A 19,800-nucleotide genomic window follows, 5' to 3' on the forward strand; every position below is an offset into this window, starting at 1 on the left:
TCAGGCTAACAAGGAAACTACACATGTGACAGCATCACTGCTGGCTGTACAGAATTAGTTTACACCAGCTGGACATATTTTAATATTATTTAACAGCTACCGTAAACCCGTGATGATCTTAACCTCTTGCTCAAACTTCACTAACTTTATTGACTATTCCAGCAGGAGGGTTGCTGTTCCACATCTCAGCCTTTGCACAGGTTCTTTAACAATAGTTTAAAGGTAGAATTCTCTAAGATTTAAAACTACCTGTGTAACTGCATCTTGTTTGTCCCATTTTCAAGTTCTCAGCACCCCTGACTCACTTAGCAGGGGTAGCTTGAAGGGTTCATTGACACAAAAGCAATTTTTCAACAGTACCAACTGATGAAAAGAGTTCTAGTATTAAAGTAATTTTAAAATTTAGAAAATCAAATCAGATACCATCAGCATTTGAGAAAAATGTGACTTCTGAGCTAGTTCAAAGACAGCTATGCAGAACTTGCATTTTAAAAAAAATTTATTTAGACATCTGTTGCTCTTAAATTACAAAAGTTAAAAAGAGCACGCAGTGCACTGACACGTCACCCATTACTTCTAAAGCTGTTTTAAGACATAAGGTGGTTTCTTCAAGAGAACACAACTCAACAGGATCCAAACTCAACTATCCATTTCTCGTATTTCTCAATGTCCGCAGCAGAAACAGATTTAGAAACTTTCTTCAAAGCTATTTCGAAGTCTTCCATAGTTGTTGGCATGTGCATTTCATCTCGGGGAAGATTTCTGATTTCTTCTGGGGTCAAGCCTTCAATACGCCTCCTCATAGCCATCAGTGATGCATCTCTAGTCAGGAGGGTAAGAAAATAAAATCATTACTCAGTGCAGGATGGTGAGTTCAGTTGTTTGAAAGGCTCAACACAGCATTCCAGTTAAGCTGCTGCATTCAAAGAGATTCAATAAAGAACTGTAAACTTTTATGGGAAGATCTCCAAGTGCTTGTACAAGCCACAATACCATGTTATCCATATTTTTCAAACATGGCATTATCCTCACTGGATATCTAAACAGCTACTATTCATAGGCTAGGCAAAAGAGGTAAAGACAAACTAGTTTAGCTGATGTCACTGCATGCCTATGATGTATCTGCTGTTTATAGTATTTTTAAACAGGAACATTGCAATAACAATTTCACTCCTCCTAGATATAGAAGGAGTAGCTGAAGTGTTTTGAATGTTTTCTGGTTTGAACAGGAATCCCACTTCAAAGACAGAGGAGTCAACAGTATCTACCCTCCAACCTGTACACTCAAGAGCTAAATGTTAAATAACAAAATCTGTTCTGTAGCTCCTCAAATTCTGCCCTTAATGAGCACTGAGTGCTTTTACAAGTGTGTCATTTTCTTTAGTGTTAGGTTTGACTACATTTAGATTTCCAGCAGTAAATCTGGTAGCAGCAGGTGACGAGCTGGCAAGGTGATAATTAGGTAACACTGGAAGGCTGAAGTTCCTGCTAATTAATTGTTATAGATCTTATAATAACAAGAAAATGCTGTTAATCTGTCTAGCAGTAAAAAAGATGGAATCTTTTAATCTTGGTGATATCACAGTAGTAAATTGTGTCATATCAGAAGGTGAGATTCTGAAGAGAGAAAAACTTACACATTGCCTTCCAGAAGGATTTAGAAAAATGGTTTGAGCATGTTCTGTTTCAGTACCATCCCCTCCCGCTAAAGGAAACCGTAACTGTCAGACTTCAGGAATGTACTAAATTCACAGAATCACAGAATATTCCAAGATGGAAGGGACCCCCAAGGATCATCAAGTCAAACTCTTGAATGAATGGCCTGTACAGGGACTGAACCCACAACCTTGATATTATTAGCCCCATACTCTGACTAACTGAGCTAATCTCATTGTTAATTAATAAATTAAAATCTCTTAATACAGGAACTAAAATTTTAGAACAACCAAAAGATTGCCTTGTTGAACTCCATCTCAACCAAATACCACCACGCTTCACTGTTACATCATTTGTAAACCATAAGCTACACAACGGGGTGAGGGGACATTCCATGCATCTAATTGGCTTCCAGACAGCAGTTTAAAAAATCAGAAAAGTCCAGCGAAAACAATCCAGCCAACCAACCAGCCCATCATACCTTAACACACTGACAGAAGTGAAGCACAGCTGCCACCACTACTTCCTTTTGTAAAGTCATTTTATGGACAGTCCAGTATTCCAAACTGAACTCCTGGTGCTTTCTCAAATGCACTCTTGGTGCCTGAAGAAGCACCAAAGCTCTATTCAAAACACAGTTAGCCACCCACACAGCAGGGGCCAGTTCTGTTCTAAAGGCCTTTCAACATTGACAGTCCACCCAAAACAACGATTCAAAGTTAGTTCATACTCACATCTGATCTGCAATTTGGATGCATTTTGTATTCCTGAATTTTAAAATGAAGATTCACCTTCATTTCCCCCTGCTTATATGCTGACTGCTAGGAACTGTAGTGTTACCTCTGACTGGTTTTCACTCTGGCTCAGCAAACTTTGGACTTCACTTCAAATTCTTTAAGATAGGAGGGTAATTTCAGTAAACCAGAGCTCTTGGTCCACTTTTTCTTATGTTCTGCTTGTGTCACTAGCAAGGACTGACATAGTATACAGGTTTGAACTTTACTCTGCTTATATCCTGAGAGCCTGAACCATAAAAAAGCACTTTTAAATCATCCACATCTTTTTGTCTCAATGTAAATGAAACCATCATATCCAAGAGCTATTTCTCCTGACACCATGAACAAAGTGTAAATACACAGGTTAATGCAAGTACTTTCTTAGTAATTTCAAACCATGTACATCCAAATCTCAGTTCATCTGGATTTCTGCTTGCTGCCACCTCAGTCTTCACTTCAGAGACTGCCACAAATAGCAGATGCAGAGGTTTCTTTGTGGTTTTTTTTTAATCTTTTTGTTTTGTTTTATAGTATTTGTACAAAGGGGCTTTGGTTAAAAAAACAAAAGTAATTGTGCACAAATATATACACACAAATTTCACTGAAAAACATCACAAGTATTTTCATTTCTAAAATAAGTGTATTGATATTCAGTATAAAATTAATTACAAACAACAAACATGGAACAGACTGAAGGAGACAAACCGCAGCTAAAATACACATACCAAAATAAACAGCAGACCAAATAAACTCTTTCATACAACATGAGCCTATTAGCACAAACTCCTTCCAGAGCAGAACCAAAGATCAGAAGAACACCAGAAATCCATCTCACAAACCTACAAATGCAACAAATCTCCACAACACAGATTCAGAACAACTAACATACCATTCTTTTCCCAGACTCTGGGCAAGGTTTGTTCAGGAAACTCTACCGAGGCTCTGAATTTTTAGCCCAGCCTGCAGTGGCCCTGCTGCCAGAGCCTTTGGTGGCAGCTTTGAGTACAGGCTGCTTGCTTGCATCCCTGTGGCACAGCACATTGTCCTCCCAGCTGTGCTGACACGTGTCTGCAGAACCACGTTAAGAATCTGGGCAAGAAATGGATCCGTGTTTGAGGGAGCAGCCGGGAGGTGATTTTACTCCAGCCCTCTCACCCTGCTCAAAGCCCACAGAAGTTGGGCTGGAACAGCCAGGAGCTCAAGCCTTGCCCTGCCACGCTTCAGTGCTACCTCCAAAGCCTGAAAGCAGCGTTACACAGGTGCTCATCAGATGACATCAGCATCTTAAACAGCTTCGGTTCTCTGTCCGTACTGCAGATCTCAGAGCTTCCACTGCCACAGCTGTGCCAGTGCAAGTCTTCTGATGTAAACAAAACAACTTGTCCCTTAACAGATCAGTCCTCTCCCTCCCTTTCCAGTTTTTCAAAGAAAATACAAGGGAAGAATTAGAAGATATTTTTAGTCAATTATTTCAGGAATCTAGGCTAGAGAACAGGCCCACAAACAACTGTATGCCAACAGTACCAAGGATTCAGGGAAATGAAGGAGATAGCAGAAAACTTTAGTCAGTCTCATCACAAAAACCAATGTGGTGAGTACACAGCTCTTGTACCATCACACAAGACTCTAGACTTTTTCCATGTCATGAGAAAAGAAAACTCCATGTTTTTACTTTAGTTATTCCAGCCTCTATCCCTGTTGCCTCTCACATATGGATTTCTGCAGAAGTCATATAGCCCAAGCAGAATGACTGCAACTCAACAAGTTAACCATCCTCTGGATAATCCTCACGCATGGAATTTAGTCTATATGAAAGAAGGTGGAATTTTACCTAAATCACAGCCTATTAGATTACTAGGTTACAACTACTCTTCAAATAGAAATTTAGGTACATATTAATGCAGTATTTCACCTTTTAGCCATACATAAAAGACGAGTCCATTTTTATTCAATAACTTTAATCATGTAAACTGGCTGCCTTACAGTTTTCCCAAAGTCTGCAGCAGTAGTAACACAAATGATGCAATGTCAGCTTACCTGCATACGTTGGTAATGTCTGCACCTGAATAACCCTCCATTTTCTCAGCTATGTTTGCAAGGTCAACATCATCAGCCAGTTCCAATTCTCGCAGATTTATTTTTAGGAGTTCCTCTCTACCTTTGGCTAATCACAGAAAAGAAAATTGAGTCTGTACAATTTGCTTTCTGAAGATAAATAATAAATTGATGGAGGATAAGAGGTAAGGATGAGGAAAAGGATGCTGTACTTGCTAAAAAGGTAAATATTCATGTTTAGATTTAAGCTGGTCCTGAATCCATAAGTGAATTTGCATACATGTATCAATTAGATTTTTAAACCAAGTGATCAAAACTAAAGGAATATTGATAAAATTTAGATATTAGAATTTTTAACCACTCCTCTCCCCAATTCTTCATACCTGATGGTAAAGGAATGTAAATTCTCTTTTCTAGTCTCCGTCTTAGTGCTTCATCAATATCCCAAGGAAAATTAGTAGCAGCAAGTACCATGACCATCTTAGAAGGATCATCATTTTCAGTAGCACCCCCTACACCTGCAGTGCAGAAAAGAGGTAAAATATGCATATGTTTTTTGAAATTTCATGTACAGAGGAAACAGTTCTGCAGTATTAAAGCAGAAATGTAACTACTGCACTTTAATGAGCCCAAGCATAATAGAATCACCACGCACAACACAGGTCACTTTTTCATCTCTGTGACAGTCTGCAAGCATAAATGGAAGCCTGGTTTAAACAGCAGCAGGGGCATAGGGCTCTACTCAGACCAGGAAGTTCCTGTCTATCATGGCTAGAATGGTTTTACAGCAGAGTTGTTTGTACTTCTGCCACAACAGTGGTTCAATTTTCACACCAACATCTTGTAGCAGCCTGTGAGGAAACAAAACAACGCCCAACACCATCACCACACCAAAAACCAACATCCCCCACAGTATTCACCAACAGCCACACTAAAGCAGCATGACTCCCCTACAAGGTGTCTTCACTTCTGAAGTCAGGCCAAAGGTTTCTCATGTACAGGTGGACTGTGCAAACTGCTGAAGTGAATGTTTAAATTTGGTGGACTAAATCACAACTTCTTAGAGACAGACAGAACACCTCAGTTTCTAAACACTATGAATCTGCTACAAAGGGAAGAAGGTACTCCCCTATAAGGTGTCTTCACGTCTGAAGTCAGGCCAAAGGTTTCTCATGTACAGGTGGACTGTGCAAACTGCTGAAGTGAATGTTTAAATTTGGTGGACTAAATCACAACTTCTTAAGAGACAGACAGAACACCTCAGTTTTTAAACGCTATGAATCTGCTACAAAGGGGAGAAGGTGATTTTGTTAAAGTTGCTATTCTCTGTATCTACTGGTTTTGGTTAGAACAACAGGACTGGGCTGTGGGATAGCTGCTGTACCTAGTCTGCCTGAGAGTCTGCATATAAAACACAATTTATTAATGCCTAAGTAAAAGGACTGAAATAGTGCTTACTAATAAAATCAGATTATGTACATACTTGATATGAGAACAGTATTAGAGCTCTGCTGCTCTTTAAAGACAAAAATAAAAGGGTACCAACATCAGAGAAGGAGAAATAAATATGCAAATCTTCTGACTCATGGAATTCTATCACAAAGCAGTCCATAGATTAGCACTTCTCAGTAGCTTCTTTGCTTCTCTCTGCTCCCCAGAATAGAAAATAAAGGCCTCTGTAGCAACTCTGCATTGTTACCTACTTTTGAACTTCATTGATTTGTGAAATTTTAGCCACATACTTGTAGTGAGATCAGTGCTTTAAAATGAGAACTCTCTCAACCACTTCTATAAAACAGAACTTCACTTGTTATTTATATTTTTAGAAGAAAAAGAGATCCCAAAGAAGTGAAATGCAATGCCGCCTTTGAAGTTTAAATAAAAATAGGTAACAGTTCTTTTGAAGCACTTTTTACTTAATTTTGAAGAAGTGAGTGATATGCCAGGCAAAGACTGAGAGAAGCAGGGTTTTTTTCTGCTGCTCTTTTGAAATTTCTTGTATTTTCCACTGAATCTTCCTTATTCTGGGTCACTAATACAAGATCATATCTCAGAGGCCAAACGACTGTTAAATAATGTCACTTGTAGCGTTTAACCCATTTCATGTAAGGCTTTTGAAAAACTGCTTCTGAAGAATGAAGTTTCACTTGGTTTTTTTTGGTCCCTCAAGTTTCCCCCAGTCCAGCAGTTCCCAGTGATCAGGTTATTTACCATCCATCTGAACGAGCAGCTCTGCCTTCACACGTCGGCTGGCTTCGTGCTCCTCCGAAGTTCCCCTGCGGCTACAGATGGAGTCTATCTCATCAATAAATATGGTTGTGGGGGCATAAAATCGAGCCTGAAGAAAGCAAAAATAAAGCAGAAGCTGAAATAGCAGTTCACTCCCATTTAAGAAGTAGCAGCATATTCAGAGCAGAGTAATGATGTATTTACCCCAGCTCCTAGGTATCAAAGGACCCCCACCCTTCCCTCTCTTGGACCCCAGCCCTCAGGTACAGAGCAGCTGCACATTCATCCAGAGCCTTTGAGCAGAAGGACTTTTTGCCGAGTCCTGTAGTTGTTAGGGCTAAAAACAAACATTTCATAAGCTATAGGCAGTTTCCCACATTAGGAGTAACATTCTGAACTGTGAAAGTCATCACAGATTGCTGGAATAGTATTTCAGTTAAAGCCAGGATGAATGTTAAGCTGGGACATCATGACATGGAGCTTGTCCAAGAGATAGGTGAACTGCAAAATAAGTGACCTTTCTGAAAACAAGAGCATTTAAAGACAAGGATCCAGGATAATAAAAGCTATTGTATTAGAGCAGTTGACATGCTGTTCATTGTGTTATCTGTATTTTTGACCAATCACATTAAATGAGCTGGTATCCCACCTGACAAACTATAATGTAAAAGATCTTTTACTTCCTGCCTTTTCTGATTACTGCAATTGCAACTCTGCTGTTCCCTTCAGTAGTGGGCACCTTAGCAAACACTGCACAACACCTCATAACACACGGGAAAAAAAAAAACAACTATTTTCTGAGCCCATTTCAAGTATTATGAGCTCTGAAGCCAACTACAGTTTGGGAGGCCACTTCTTTTAACCACAAACAAAAAACCACCCACAGAAACAACAAAGCACACAACCTAAATAGGGCTCTCACCCAGAAAGCAATTAACTCCATCCCTAGATTTCCATTCAAGTAGGTTCTGCAGCACTCACCAGCTTACAGTGAGCTACCTCTAATGTAGCAAGTTAACCCTGAAAATAAAAGATGACCTATTTTTCAGCTTTTATAAATCCATTTAGGAATAATCTTGAAATGCAAATCAGTAATGGCCCAAGCATTCCAAGCTTGGAGAGCTATTTATGGATGCTGTAAGTCTGAAACCTTGGTAAGGTTTCACTGCTCCAGAGGTGATTCTACTTCATTATCTCACTGATTCTGACCAGAAACTTAAATCACCATTTCAAACAGCAGACGAACAAGTTTCTCAGATTCTCCTCTGTATTTTGAGGTAAGTGTGGAAGAAGAAACATTGAAAAAAGTTGTCTTGCATTCAGTGGCTACAGCTTTTGCTAGGAGGGTCTTTCCAGTACCAGGAGGACCAACCATCAGCACACCCTATAAAAATGAAAAAGAACCACTTTTAGGACAAGAATCAAACCAGAGAATTTTAGAGTTTGTTTAGTGTAATAGTAAACAACTGGATGCAAATTTTCCCTTGAAAAGTAATTCAAAGGTAAGTAATTAATGTCATGGCTTACTTGCAAACACCTAGCTGAAGACACTGTGCAGGTATCCGGCTGACATCTTTATTTTGTTGTTATATACAATAAATTTTGTTACTAAAGCGTAGGAAGAATTTATTTAAACTGTAAAACATTTGAAATTTCTTGTTCTGCCAAAATCCAATCTCAAAATCCTACTTATGATCACAGGAGCAGATTTTTTCATACCTTCCACGGTCTTCTAATGCCCTTGAAGAACTCTGGCATCCACATTGGTAAAACTACAGCTTCCTTAAGCAGCTTTTTGGCTTCTACTAAATCAGCAATGTCATCCCTGATAAGAAATAGAAAGTTGTTTGAGAGATTCAGACAGCAGGCAAAAGAATCGCTCCACAGCTCAAAAAACTGCACAATTAAACTTATTGCTACGCATTGGCTCTCCCAGAAATCTAATTAATTTTCCTGAATTATTTACATTCTAATTGCAAAAGCCTGTAACAGCTACAATTGACATCTGCCTGGCTGACACCTGGCAGGCTCCAGATGGATGCAAAAGCAAAAAAAAAAAAAAAAAAAAACAAACATGAACTATTTCACCACTGTCTGCATTCAGAGAAAGACAAGCAGAAGAAAGCAGGCTGGTTAAACTTAGCATAATTGGTAGTTAGCCTTTCTTGTTTTGCTGAGAGGTTGGATGTCCCTGAAACTTAAATACCATCTTTCATTGTTACAAGAACAACTTGCTGAAGACCAGTAAATGAGCAAATTAAACAAAATTTTTAGAATTATTTTACAGAGTTATAAAAGTATTAATTCTTAAATACCTTATAGGCTGGTCTTATTTCCTTGAAAGTAACTTTTAGGGCATTCCTCTTATCAGCATGTGCCCAAGTAACATTTTGGTTTCAAAACACATCTATATGAAGAACTAGTTTAAAATCTGAAGTCACAATCTAAGATTCAGTATAAAAACCAAAACATATATTTAAATATTAAACTGAAATCTAAGGCAGTTGCATGCATACAAAGTGTTTTGTGGGACTGTTTGGTTTTTTTTAAAAGCCTACTTTATTTGCCAGAAGAATTTTGCTCATTTAATCCTCACAAAACCACCTAAGCTTGGAAACATTTGGAACACAAAACAAGCTTTATATAAGGTTTAATATTTAACACGTTTATGTAAAGGCATTGGCACAGGATTATATTTTATACTCGTGGCCACATTACATCCAGCAACATTTCCAAGGGTTCCTATATCTTTGTTAATCAGTTTTCTGACTTGATATGCCCCAGAGTAGCAAAACACATTTTCAAATGAAGAGACACTGACAGAAATTAGAAACTTTTACACTGCAAAAGAGTATCTCAAAAATTGATCTTAAGACTCTCAGAAAATTTTGAGAAGCTTTGTATTGCCAAGTTGGACAGGACTTTAGACAACCTGATTTAGAGAAAGATGTTCCTGCCATGGCAGGGGACTGCTTTACCTGATCTTTAAAGGTCCGTCCCGCCCAAACTACTCCATGAATCTATTCATGGAAAAAAAATTTTTGAGCTCTAGAAGTATACAATGACATAAACAGTTGCCTATTTAAAGGCAGTAAGGAAATCCTGTATGTACTTTTCATATGTAAAATGCTTTTTTATATGTTAAAATACTTAATTCTTGTCATACCACGTGAGAGGAAACAGAAACAGCTCAAGAGACTAGCAGCAGTACTCAAACTTACCATCGGATGTTGGGATTCTGAGAAATTATATCTCTTTCCAAAGCTTCTACTAAATCTTTGTCATATCCAGTACTATCAAATTTCTTTGGTTCAGACTCTGAAATCTCAGATGTGGATTTGTTCTACATATAAAGGATATAACAATGTAAATACATAACAAAGGTTATGCTACTAATGAATTTTTACCACAAGTCCACAACAGCATCATATTTTTAGAAGATGGCAACATAAACCAGCATGAAAATCATGAAGCATCCATATTACAGCTGCACTGCAGGATGGATCTGTGTGTTTCACCCAGATTTCTGTACTGCCCTGGCTCCATTTCCTTCTCCCCAAAGCCAGCATGTTGTACTGAGGCAGTTTCTTTGTTTTGGTACCTAATGAAAACTGCATACACCTATCCCAGTGTAACAGCTTCTGCCTCTTCTCCCACAGAAATATGAAACTATCTGAGACACAGCAGTGTAAGACTGGACCACAAGTGTCACACAGAGTATCCCAAATTCTCTAAGTGTCATAAATATGCCATGTATGTGGGACACAAAAAAAAAAAAAAAAAATTAAGCATGACTTCCACAAGTAGAATGAGAATGGTGATCTTCAGGGAGATCACAGGGGTAAAACCAGAGCTAATTAACTGATACAGAAGCATGGACATGAACAGCAGAGAAGCAGCTCTGCAGCAGAGTCAAAGCAAAGAAGCTACATAGTTGAAAGGGCTCAAACAGCAGAGACCATGCAACTGAAAGGAAATAAAATACACTAGACATACCCTGGTTTTATACATTTAACAGCAAGCACTGGTGATGACAGAACAACTGTAAAAGAGAAAAAGAGACCTCTCCTGTCTCTCTGTGGGTATATTCTGATGGAGAGAGGATTATCACTCAAAGGCAATCTAATTTAGCTTCTAATAAAAGTAGTAGCCTACACAGCTAAACAAGTCTACCCTTGTAGATTATACTACCTCCACAGGCCATGACACCTTGCCACAGCTGAAGGCTGATGAAGCTAACAAACTATTGCATGGATATTTGATTTATTTAGACCCTGAAAAACTATGAATCTGCTGTTTCCTGTATGGTCTCTTACCTTGGTCATCTGCTAAATTTATAGAGACCAGAGCACAAAGCAAAAATTAAAGCACTCTGATTGCCAAGAACAGATAATAGTTCAAGTATGCTGGGGTTTTGTTCATTTACAACTGAAGAGAGTATGGAGCTAGCAACATATCTCAAAAGGAAAAAAAAAAGGCAAGGGTCTCATTTAAGGATTAAGTAAATCTTGATATGCTTTGGAAGAGGCAAGTCAATCTTGGTTTAAATTATACTCAAAGCAATTATGCCACAAGGACGTTCCATGTGAATGAGTTCCACTGGGCTCTGTTTCAGAAATTCAGTGGTGTCATTTTAAACAACTGCCCTCAAGCTGCAGTAAACATGTCACAGAATCACAGAATGGGTCAGGCTGGAAGAGACCACAGTGGGTCATCTGGTCCAACCTCCCTGCTCAAGCAGCATCATCCCAGAGCACACGGCACAGGATTGTGTCCAGACAGCTCTTGAGTATCACCAATGAGGGAAACTCCACAACCTCTCTGGACAATCTGTTCCAGTGTGTGGTTACCCACACAGTAAAAAAGTGCTTCCTCACGTTCAGGTGGCACTGCCTACGCATCTGTTTCTGCCTGCTGCCTCTTGTCCTATTGCTTGGCACCACCAAGAAGAGCCTGGAAATACCCTCTTGGCACCGACCTTCAGATATATTTACCAGATCCCAACTTCCCAGAGCGATTGCTTGTTTTTAATTAATCCATAACCAACATTGTGCACGAAGAAAAGACATCTTAAAAGGTGAGATTCAAATCAGCACACTGACAGGAACAGAAGAAACATTTTATAGGCATGTCATTTTATAATACACTCAGTAGTAAGAAAGCACAACTGAGTATCTCAACCCTGTGAAGTTGTTTTCAAGTTTACCTTTTCCTCTTTTCCTTTATTTTGCTGATCCTTTTTTTCCCGGCTGCGGACTGCCTTCCCTTTATCGCTGGGGTTCCGAGAGGAGGGACGGTGCGAGCCCCTGCCAGCTGCACTCACACGATTATTGTGCCCTCTGCAATCACTGCACGGAGCAGACTGGCGCTTCCTGGGTCCTGGCGAAGGTCTAATTAGTTGTAACATATGCAAAAAGCCTCAGTGTAAAGCCACTGGTGAGCACCACATAACCAAATCAACTGGTTACAAACTGAAAAGCCATTTGGCTCAAGATAAAAATCTGTATGTCAGAAACAAGACATATTTTTAGAGAGTGACTAAAAATCCATTTTCCCTGTGCCACAAGCTCAGGGTCCACCTGCTTAAAATAAGGGCCTTGCTTTGTATATTTCATCAGTTTAAGTAATATGGAGCTCATAAAAAATTAAAAAGCAAACAATAATTTGACAATACAATTAAAGTAATCTAACAGCCACTTTCTGTCAAAATGCACAGTTCTGTGTCTGCTTTGCACGTACTCCTGTCCCCTCCTCCATGCTACCACTGGCACATGTTAGAACCTTCAGTGAACCAGGTCAGACAGCTACTCACAGAAAAAGGCAAAAAAAACCAAACAAAAACCACTAGACACACAGAACAATGTCTTTAGCATCCTGAAGCAGCTAATTAATGCCAACAGAGACAAAAGTGAAATAAAAACTCAAAACCAAAAACCAAACAACTTAGGCAACAGTGTGTGGGGGGAAGAACCTTGACATAAAGACAAAACCTCCAGAAGGTTCACCTGACACCTCCTTCACCACAAATGGTGTCAAGCTGCTGGTGTGAGTGTTACACACCTCAGCTCAAGAACAAAAATTACACCACAACAGGCTGAATTCCAAGCACACTTTGTCCTGATAAATATTAATTTAGGTCTTCAGGTTTCCTCTTACCTACGTTCAGCAGGTACTGGCAAAGACCAGACTTCTGCATCGTGAGCTGGTAATTCTTGTTGTGAGGCTTTCAATGGAGTATTGTCTAGTTTAAAACTCTCCAGTGTTTTCATTATATCTTTCACATGCTTAGCTTCCACACTTATCTCCTGCCAAACCTGATTTAAAACAAAAAAGGTAGATTAAGCACATTGGAAATAAGTTTGTAACAGTCCTCTGTTCAAGCTCATGAAATGCCTGGATGTATTCCACAGGGTTTAATGAGCTACCTAATTCTACTTCAAAGAATAAACAAGAATTACGCACATTAGATATTAAGGAGGTTTTTCTGCCTTCCTCAGCACATTAAAGAACAAAGAGATTTTGGATTTAATATCAAAGAGACTTTTGACAAATTTTGCAGATTAAACAGGTACAACAGAACCTAACAGACTAAATATCAAAAGTATCAACCTAATAGGCAGAATATCAATAAAAAACCAGAGGGTTTTTGTTGAGGAGATATTATCAACTTGCTGTTAAGGACAATGTTAGTCCCACTAAAACATTGAGGGAAATAAGACCCTAAAGATACCAGTCTAAAAAACTTGAGCATAACAGGCGTACTCATCAGCATAGCTGTTAGGGCAGACATTTCACTTGCTCCTCAGAGCCATGTTCCACTGACTGTTCTGCCACTGTCAGACAAAGAAGGCATAAAGATGACTTAAGTCCAACGAAAAAGAAGCCTATATATAACAACACTAGTTTATGAGTGAATGGGGTAGGTCTTTTTGTGGCACTTTTTCAGGGACATTTTGAGGGAAAAGCATTGAAGTAACAAGAATTGCCATTTACCTGCTGCCATTTCTGTTGCAGATAGGTGTCTCTCACAGAGTACAGATACTTATTCATCTGGTCAAGAACTCCCTGGTAGTAGACCATCGCAGAGTCATAGTTTCCCAGTAAGGCATATTCACGGGCCAGCTTCACATTCTCAATTATCATAACAAGGCTCATGTTCAACATGAAGCTGAAAAAAAACCAGGAAATATTAAGGAAGCAAAAAACCAACCGAGGATTGAAACAATTTTTTGCAAGTATTTTCATATGCTTATCACCTCATTTGGCATAACAAAACACAGAAGCTGAGAAAACACTGGTTACAAAAAAAGGTCTACAATGAATGTCATACATATAAGAAGCAAATTTATGTTCTGTTAGTAGCAATCAAGCTTTTCACTTCACAGCTTTGTTTCGTCATGGAGATTCTGTCAAAAAGCCCATGTAAGATATGCAGATTTAAATGCATTATTACAAGTCACAGTTGCATACTCTCCTTACCTCTTTATTCTACTGTAAGATAAATTAGTATTTTACCGTGCCTGGCCTGTCTTGTGTGGTTTAAAAAAAACACCAAACAAGCAATAAATCAAAGCCCTTCCTCCTAATGCATTATGTTTCGTTAATTTTTTTTCACCTTTACATTACGTGCACGTTGAGTTTTAATAGTCTGATTTTGCCTTGTGGAAAACACTATTTTTCCATTAGCTTGCTTTTACAATTCTTCAATTTTATTTTTCTTTGAAACAAATATCTATCTTCCATACCCAGCCTGCACCCTCCTATCACCTTCATTCTTACACCTACAAAGAAACCCCTGAAAAACATCAAGGCTGCTTAAGTTATCACTGAAAGGTAAGCAAAAGCCACAATTAAATATTTAGTGTGCAACCACCCATTTTATTTAACACATTGTTCAAACCATGCTGGTTTTCCCTGTCAGTGGTGCTTGTTTGTGTTTTTTTTGGAGCGAACATCATAGACTGTGATGACTTCCACTTTACAGCCCTAACAGAATCTGCACTTTTAAATCAGAATAGTACAGAAGTATTATTTATGCAAGCACAGTAGAAGCAGAAGCAGTAGAAGTAGACTCACTCTTTACAGTGCCATTGTCCATGGAGCAGTTGTCCCACATTATTGTCAGGGTCTTATACAGCCCAGCCCCTTCTTCTCTAAGACACTTGTGCTGTCTCCCCTTTCTTGTCTCTTACACACCAAGAATTTCCCCACTCTCCTCATAATTTCCTAACCACAGAAAACATTAAAATCAGCAAAAAAAACACGCCTGCAAGAGAGTCATCCTGTTCTCATTTTGGTACCTGTACCCAGTGCCAGGAAGAAGCAACTGCAGACAAGCAACTCCAGCTAAGCCCTGGGATGAAGCATACTTGATACAGATCAACTATTTAAAGAATGTAAGAGGCACTAAATTCACATGCGCAATGAACAGACTTAGGGCTGAATATATTTCAGGACCAGGTCAGGGTCGAGCTTAGACACATTATCAGAGGTTTCAGAAGCCACTCTTTGCACACACCTGCCAACCTATAGCTAAAATGTGAGCTTTCCATTGTAAAGAAGGCCTGGTAAGTACAAATCAAACATTTTAGGGCTTTCACTCCTTTTTCTGTCCCCTTCCCAAGTAGTTCCACACACAGAAACACAGCTCAGGCATTCCTGAGCCAGCATCCTCTTCTTTATTTGCTTCCTTCTTCCTTCCCCAGCTTCCATTAGAGCAAATAGCTGCTGTCAAGATTTTCAGTCCAGAAGAGCACAACTCTGGCAGCAGCAGAGCTGAAGACAGGTCTCTGAGAGCCCACAGCCATCCCTGCAGAGGGGACCTGTGGGCGAGCAGGGAACCTGCTATCACAGAACCTACACGGTGTAATCTCGCTCCAGCCAGACACTCGCCCAGCTGGCCAGGATGTCTACAAGCTGATACAGTTAATGTCACCACCAACTACAAAGATTAACATATCCCAAGCTAATTAGGCTTTGGAGACACAGTTTGGCTTGGGAGTTTTGGTGGTTTTAACCTCAGGAGAAAGGGCCTGGAGATGTTTGTCAAACTGCTGTTAACATCACACAGATGTTAAGAGTTTTCCCTGCTGTATTTAGGAGCGAGCTTTTCCACTCCTGCTCATCCTACCAGATACACCTGTTTGCCTGTCCTGAGAATTCAAACTGATGACTAACACTGCTGAAATCACAAGTTGAGCAAGATGCTAATAGACACGTTAAAAATCAAGTAATAGCAAGTTACTAAAACCAAACTGGACTTTTAAATACAGAAGGAAGTTAGAGGTAACTTTTTTTCACTGAATGCTGTAGAGCAATCCAAGTAGAAGAGTAACTTTATGTATACAGAAAAAAGAAAAAAAAAGTTATGAGAATAGTTTTCATCTGGAAATGTGAAAATAACTAGAATTAGAAAAAAAATAAACAACAACAAAACTAAAGAGGCTAAGTCAGAAACATATGGAAGTTTGGGACCAAAAGGATAGCACTGCACATAATTAAATAGTCAAGGACATTTTCAGGTTAGAAAGAGCAGAGAATGTAAGGACAGAAACAGAAACAGACATGTAAGCAGACTAAGCTAGCACCTCGTGGGAAGAAAAAAAAGAAAAAATAAGGCGCTCACTCAAGGTTATAATGCTATTGGAATCTACCTGTGTCATTAGTGCTATTGAAAATGCAAGATAATTTGGTTTAAACTAGAAAACTAATTTAATTTGTTGCTTCATCTTGACTCATGAGAGCAAAAGAGCTTGAAGTGGCTTCCAAATACAAGGCTCTTGAGTACAAGAGAGGCAGAAAAAGCTGCTGGCTCTGCTTATGTCTGGACATGCCACTGCTGCTGCCACAACTTCAGGCAGTGTCAGAGCCGATCCACTAATGAGAGTCCATGGGTCTGCTGCACTTGTAAGTGAAGATGGTAAAGCAGCTCTAAGGAGGAAAAAGAAGAGTTAGAGTACTAATCTGAAAGTAGACTGAAGTTTGTGGCAGAAGGTGACAATACACTGGGGCAGCTCAGCAGGGTGGAGAACATGGGAGAGGCATGACTACACATGAATCCAGAGTTAAACCAGAACTGAAGGGATTAAAACTCTCACAAAACTAATCCTGCACTACTTAATAGTTTTTAAAGTATTTACAAATACTTAGCAATATCACAGGTGTTTACAAATACTTGGTGCTATCACGTAACAGGATGTCAAAGCAGCAGGTCTGCGCTTATCAGCCACAACCTTTCCATGAATCATGACCAGTGAAGTTATCTATGTTCCAGCAGCCACTGAAACACTGAAGAGCTCATAAAGTTCGCAGTGAGCAGGATATAAGGAAAATAACCTAAGCACTTCGTCTTGCAAGTTTAATTCTTCACTGTATACAAACACACAGACTTCACACAAAGAATAATCACTCTTCACACCAGCTGTGGGTATATAAGGTTCCCTGAAATTAACCCACCTCTAGTTACAAAATACATTTTATCATTTGCTCCAAGGACCTAAAATATTTCTGGAGTATAGAACAGCCAAGTTCAGCAAGGGTTGAACCTAACAAAAGTTCAATATCCCTACAGCTTGTGAGAATGAGGTTTTGAAACTTATTTTTGTATTTCATTTGAAAGATACCAGCCTAACCATTATCAAGAAAACGCAGAGGATACTTCATATTTTCCATAATAACTTCAAGAAACCATCAGTGGAAGTGACGGTAAGTTATTTCTGCTCACAGTCATACAATAGAATCCAGGAACACTGCATCAATCCTGTAACACAAAGAAGTCCCCCAAACTTTAAAAAATAAAAGAAGAGATTGATAGATAGTGTGTCAATTACCGTGGTGGACCTGCTGACTGGAAGGCACAAACCATACATGGAAAATACTTTCAAGGAGTTCCTCACTCCAACCTTAATGTCTGGACTAAGCCAGAGCCTGAATTTTGGCAGAGCGTGCATGTTTCCATTATTTCAGCCTGCTATACAGGCTCTGACATCAAAGCAACCCTGTAATATTTGCAAAGTTCTCTTGGCAAGCCAGATGAGAAAAGAACACCCCAAAGTAACAGCTTTCAGGAATCAGTCTTGGCTGATGACACGATGGTCTGCACCCTTCCACCTTTAATACTCTTCTTCATAACATCCATGGCATGCAACATTTGGTATCAACAAGTGACTGTGTTCATTACTTGGGAAGGAGAGCTGCCAGGCTTACTGGATATTAAACAAAATGGTTCTCACGCAGTTGCCGTATTTAACAGTAACAGTTAGCAGAAGAAAAACCACCAGCAGCCACAAACATAAGCATGGCTGGAAAATAAAAAACATTACAAAAATCAATCACTAGGTAGAGATACACTGGTGGATTGTGATTTTATGTTTTCCAGGCTAAGCCTTTCAGAAGGCTTTACAAAGCAGGCTACTTTCTCCCCACTTCATGAGGGCTGCCATTCTTTTTAACGATCAATGTTAAATTAACAAATTTCTCTGGCAGTTTAGAGAGGTCCGCGGCTGCACAGACATCTGAAATCGCTGCCTGCAGCTTCTCTCTCTCTGGAGAGAAAACTTGCATCATCGCACATTACCGCACGTTAACAAAAAACCCCCAAACAACAAAGCAGGTGGAGGGTGAAGGGAGACTGGTGAAGCAGAGCTCCGTGCCTGGGCCAGTGCCAGCGGCCGCAGGAGCCCACCCGGGCGGGTTGCTGGCCCTCAGCGCCGGCCGCACACCTGCGGGCAGCGGCAGCCCCCGACGGCGATGCCCCGTGCGGCACCGAGCACGTGTGAGCCACAGCTCTGACATAATGAGCTGCGGCGACAGCAACCTCCGTGGCCCCTCGCTCTCCGGCCGCGGGGCAGAGCAGCCGGAGCCCGCCCGTGCCCGGGAGCCCTCAGGGTGGCCCCGCCACGCGGGGCGCGACCGTCGCCCCTCGTCAAGGGCCCGCCCGTCCCTGCGACCCGGGCCGGACCCCGCGGCCCCTTCTCGCTCACTTACTCCTCTCCGGAGCTCGCACCCGCGGCGGCGGCAGCAGCTCACGGCGGTACCAGCCACGACCCCTCCACTTCTTCCGCCCCCTTCCTCCCGCAGCGGCGTTGGCTCCGCCCCGGCCCTGCCCGCCGCCTCCTCCCGCCGCCGCCGCCGGCAATTTTTGAAGGCAAATCCGGCTGCGTCACTTCCAGCCTGGTGGGACGGGGGAGAAGGTCCGCGCAGCCGGACCGACAAGGAGTTGGTGTCTGTTTGAGCGTTATTACTAAAAGCTAAGAGCTGGTTTGGTTCTAAATGTTAAAAGAGCAGCGGAAAAATACAATTTAAAAAGACAGCGAGAAAAGAGCAACTGCATTGGCCGGGAATCGAACCCGGGCCTCCCGCGTGGCAGGCGAGAATTCTACCACTGAACCACCAATGCTTGCACAGGGAGGTTGGTTTGCGTTCATAACTCGAAGGTGACAAACACGAACTCTCCTACACCTAAGATCTCGCCCGGATGGTCGAGGGCGTTCCTTTGGCTATTTTCCTTCCGTAACTCACAAATGTGAGTTTTGCCGAGTGAATGGCAAGCACCCACTTTTATCTGCGTGTTCTTTGCTTGTGACTTGTCTGCACCTCTTCAAGCTTTCATAGATGGTGTTATTTTGGGGAAGAAAACACATCTGAGAGTGCTGAGGAAAACCTGCTGCCGAGCGAAGTCAGACCAGGAAATTGCCCTTAGGTGTCCCTGATGGAGCAGTACATCGCCACCTGTCTAAATAGACTCAGCTGCTTAGCAACAAATAGGATCTAAAGGTTGGGCACAATGCAGGAGGTTTATGACAGTCCTTCAGGGTGAACTCCAAACCCCCACAGCAGTATGTCATCCTTTAACTACGTGTGTCACATCCATTCTTACTCGTCTTGTTATTCTATTTCTACCCATTCATAAACTGTCAGTTTTAGTCTATCCCTTTAACAAATGCCTATGTTTAAAACAACCATTCCTACATTACTTCAGCTGTAAAGACACAGAAAGCTGCTGCTGAGTTTCTAAAATTTTAAGTGTTATCACAGCACTTGGTTGATGAGAGCTGGAGGAATTTCCTTTGTCCCCTTTGTAGGT

The 19,800-nt window shown here is 40.6% G+C and overlaps 1 protein-coding gene and 1 non-coding gene across 5 annotated transcripts; both read right to left on the reverse strand.

The window, feature by feature from the left end:
• Positions 1–481: 481 nt before the first annotated feature.
• Positions 482–18,837, reverse strand: KATNA1 (katanin catalytic subunit A1). Of its 4 annotated transcripts, none has more exons than XM_041469795.1 (11): positions 18,702–18,837; positions 13,710–13,884; positions 12,873–13,030; positions 11,923–12,106; positions 9,938–10,059; positions 8,436–8,541; positions 7,942–8,100; positions 6,699–6,825; positions 4,871–5,005; positions 4,470–4,596; positions 482–822 (listed from the first exon to the last, which is right to left on the reverse strand). In XM_041469795.1, the coding sequence occupies exons 2-11, from the start codon at positions 13,878–13,880 to the stop codon at positions 624–626; spliced, it is 1,488 nt and encodes a 495-aa protein (XP_041325729.1). In that variant the 5' UTR covers positions 13,881–13,884; positions 18,702–18,837; the 3' UTR covers positions 482–623. The 4 variants fall into 4 exon arrangements, with proteins under 4 accessions (XP_041325729.1, XP_041325732.1, XP_041325730.1 ...); XM_041469798.1 differs by lacking the exon at positions 18,702–18,837 and adding an exon at positions 17,348–17,470; XM_041469796.1 differs by lacking the exon at positions 18,702–18,837 and adding an exon at positions 14,793–14,935.
• Positions 18,838–19,042: 205 nt separating this feature from the next.
• Positions 19,043–19,113, reverse strand: TRNAG-GCC. The gene has a single exon. It is a non-coding gene; the product is annotated as a tRNA-Gly (tRNA).
• Between the last annotated feature and the right edge of the window lie 687 nt (positions 19,114–19,800).

The sequence above is a fragment of the Pyrgilauda ruficollis genome, unplaced genomic scaffold (genome assembly GCF_017590135.1).
Source record: "Pyrgilauda ruficollis isolate IOZ18807 unplaced genomic scaffold, ASM1759013v1 scaffold24, whole genome shotgun sequence".
Lineage (NCBI taxonomy): Eukaryota > Metazoa > Chordata > Aves > Passeriformes > Passeridae > Pyrgilauda > Pyrgilauda ruficollis.

Excerpts from the sequence above, each read along its gene's own strand:
- KATNA1 (XM_041469795.1), bottom strand. The coding sequence starts at position 13,880 with ATGTTGAACATGAGCCTTGTTATGATAATTGAGAATGTGAAGCTGGCC. Across the intron at positions 6,826-7,941 it reads TTCGTCTGCTGTTTGAAATG|GCTCGATTTTATGCCCCCAC; the intron begins GTGATTTAAGTT and ends TGCTTTCTTCAG. Across the intron at positions 5,006-6,698 it reads GCTGCTCGTTCAGATGGATG|GTGTAGGGGGTGCTACTGAA; the intron begins GTAAATAACCTG and ends TCTGCACTGCAG.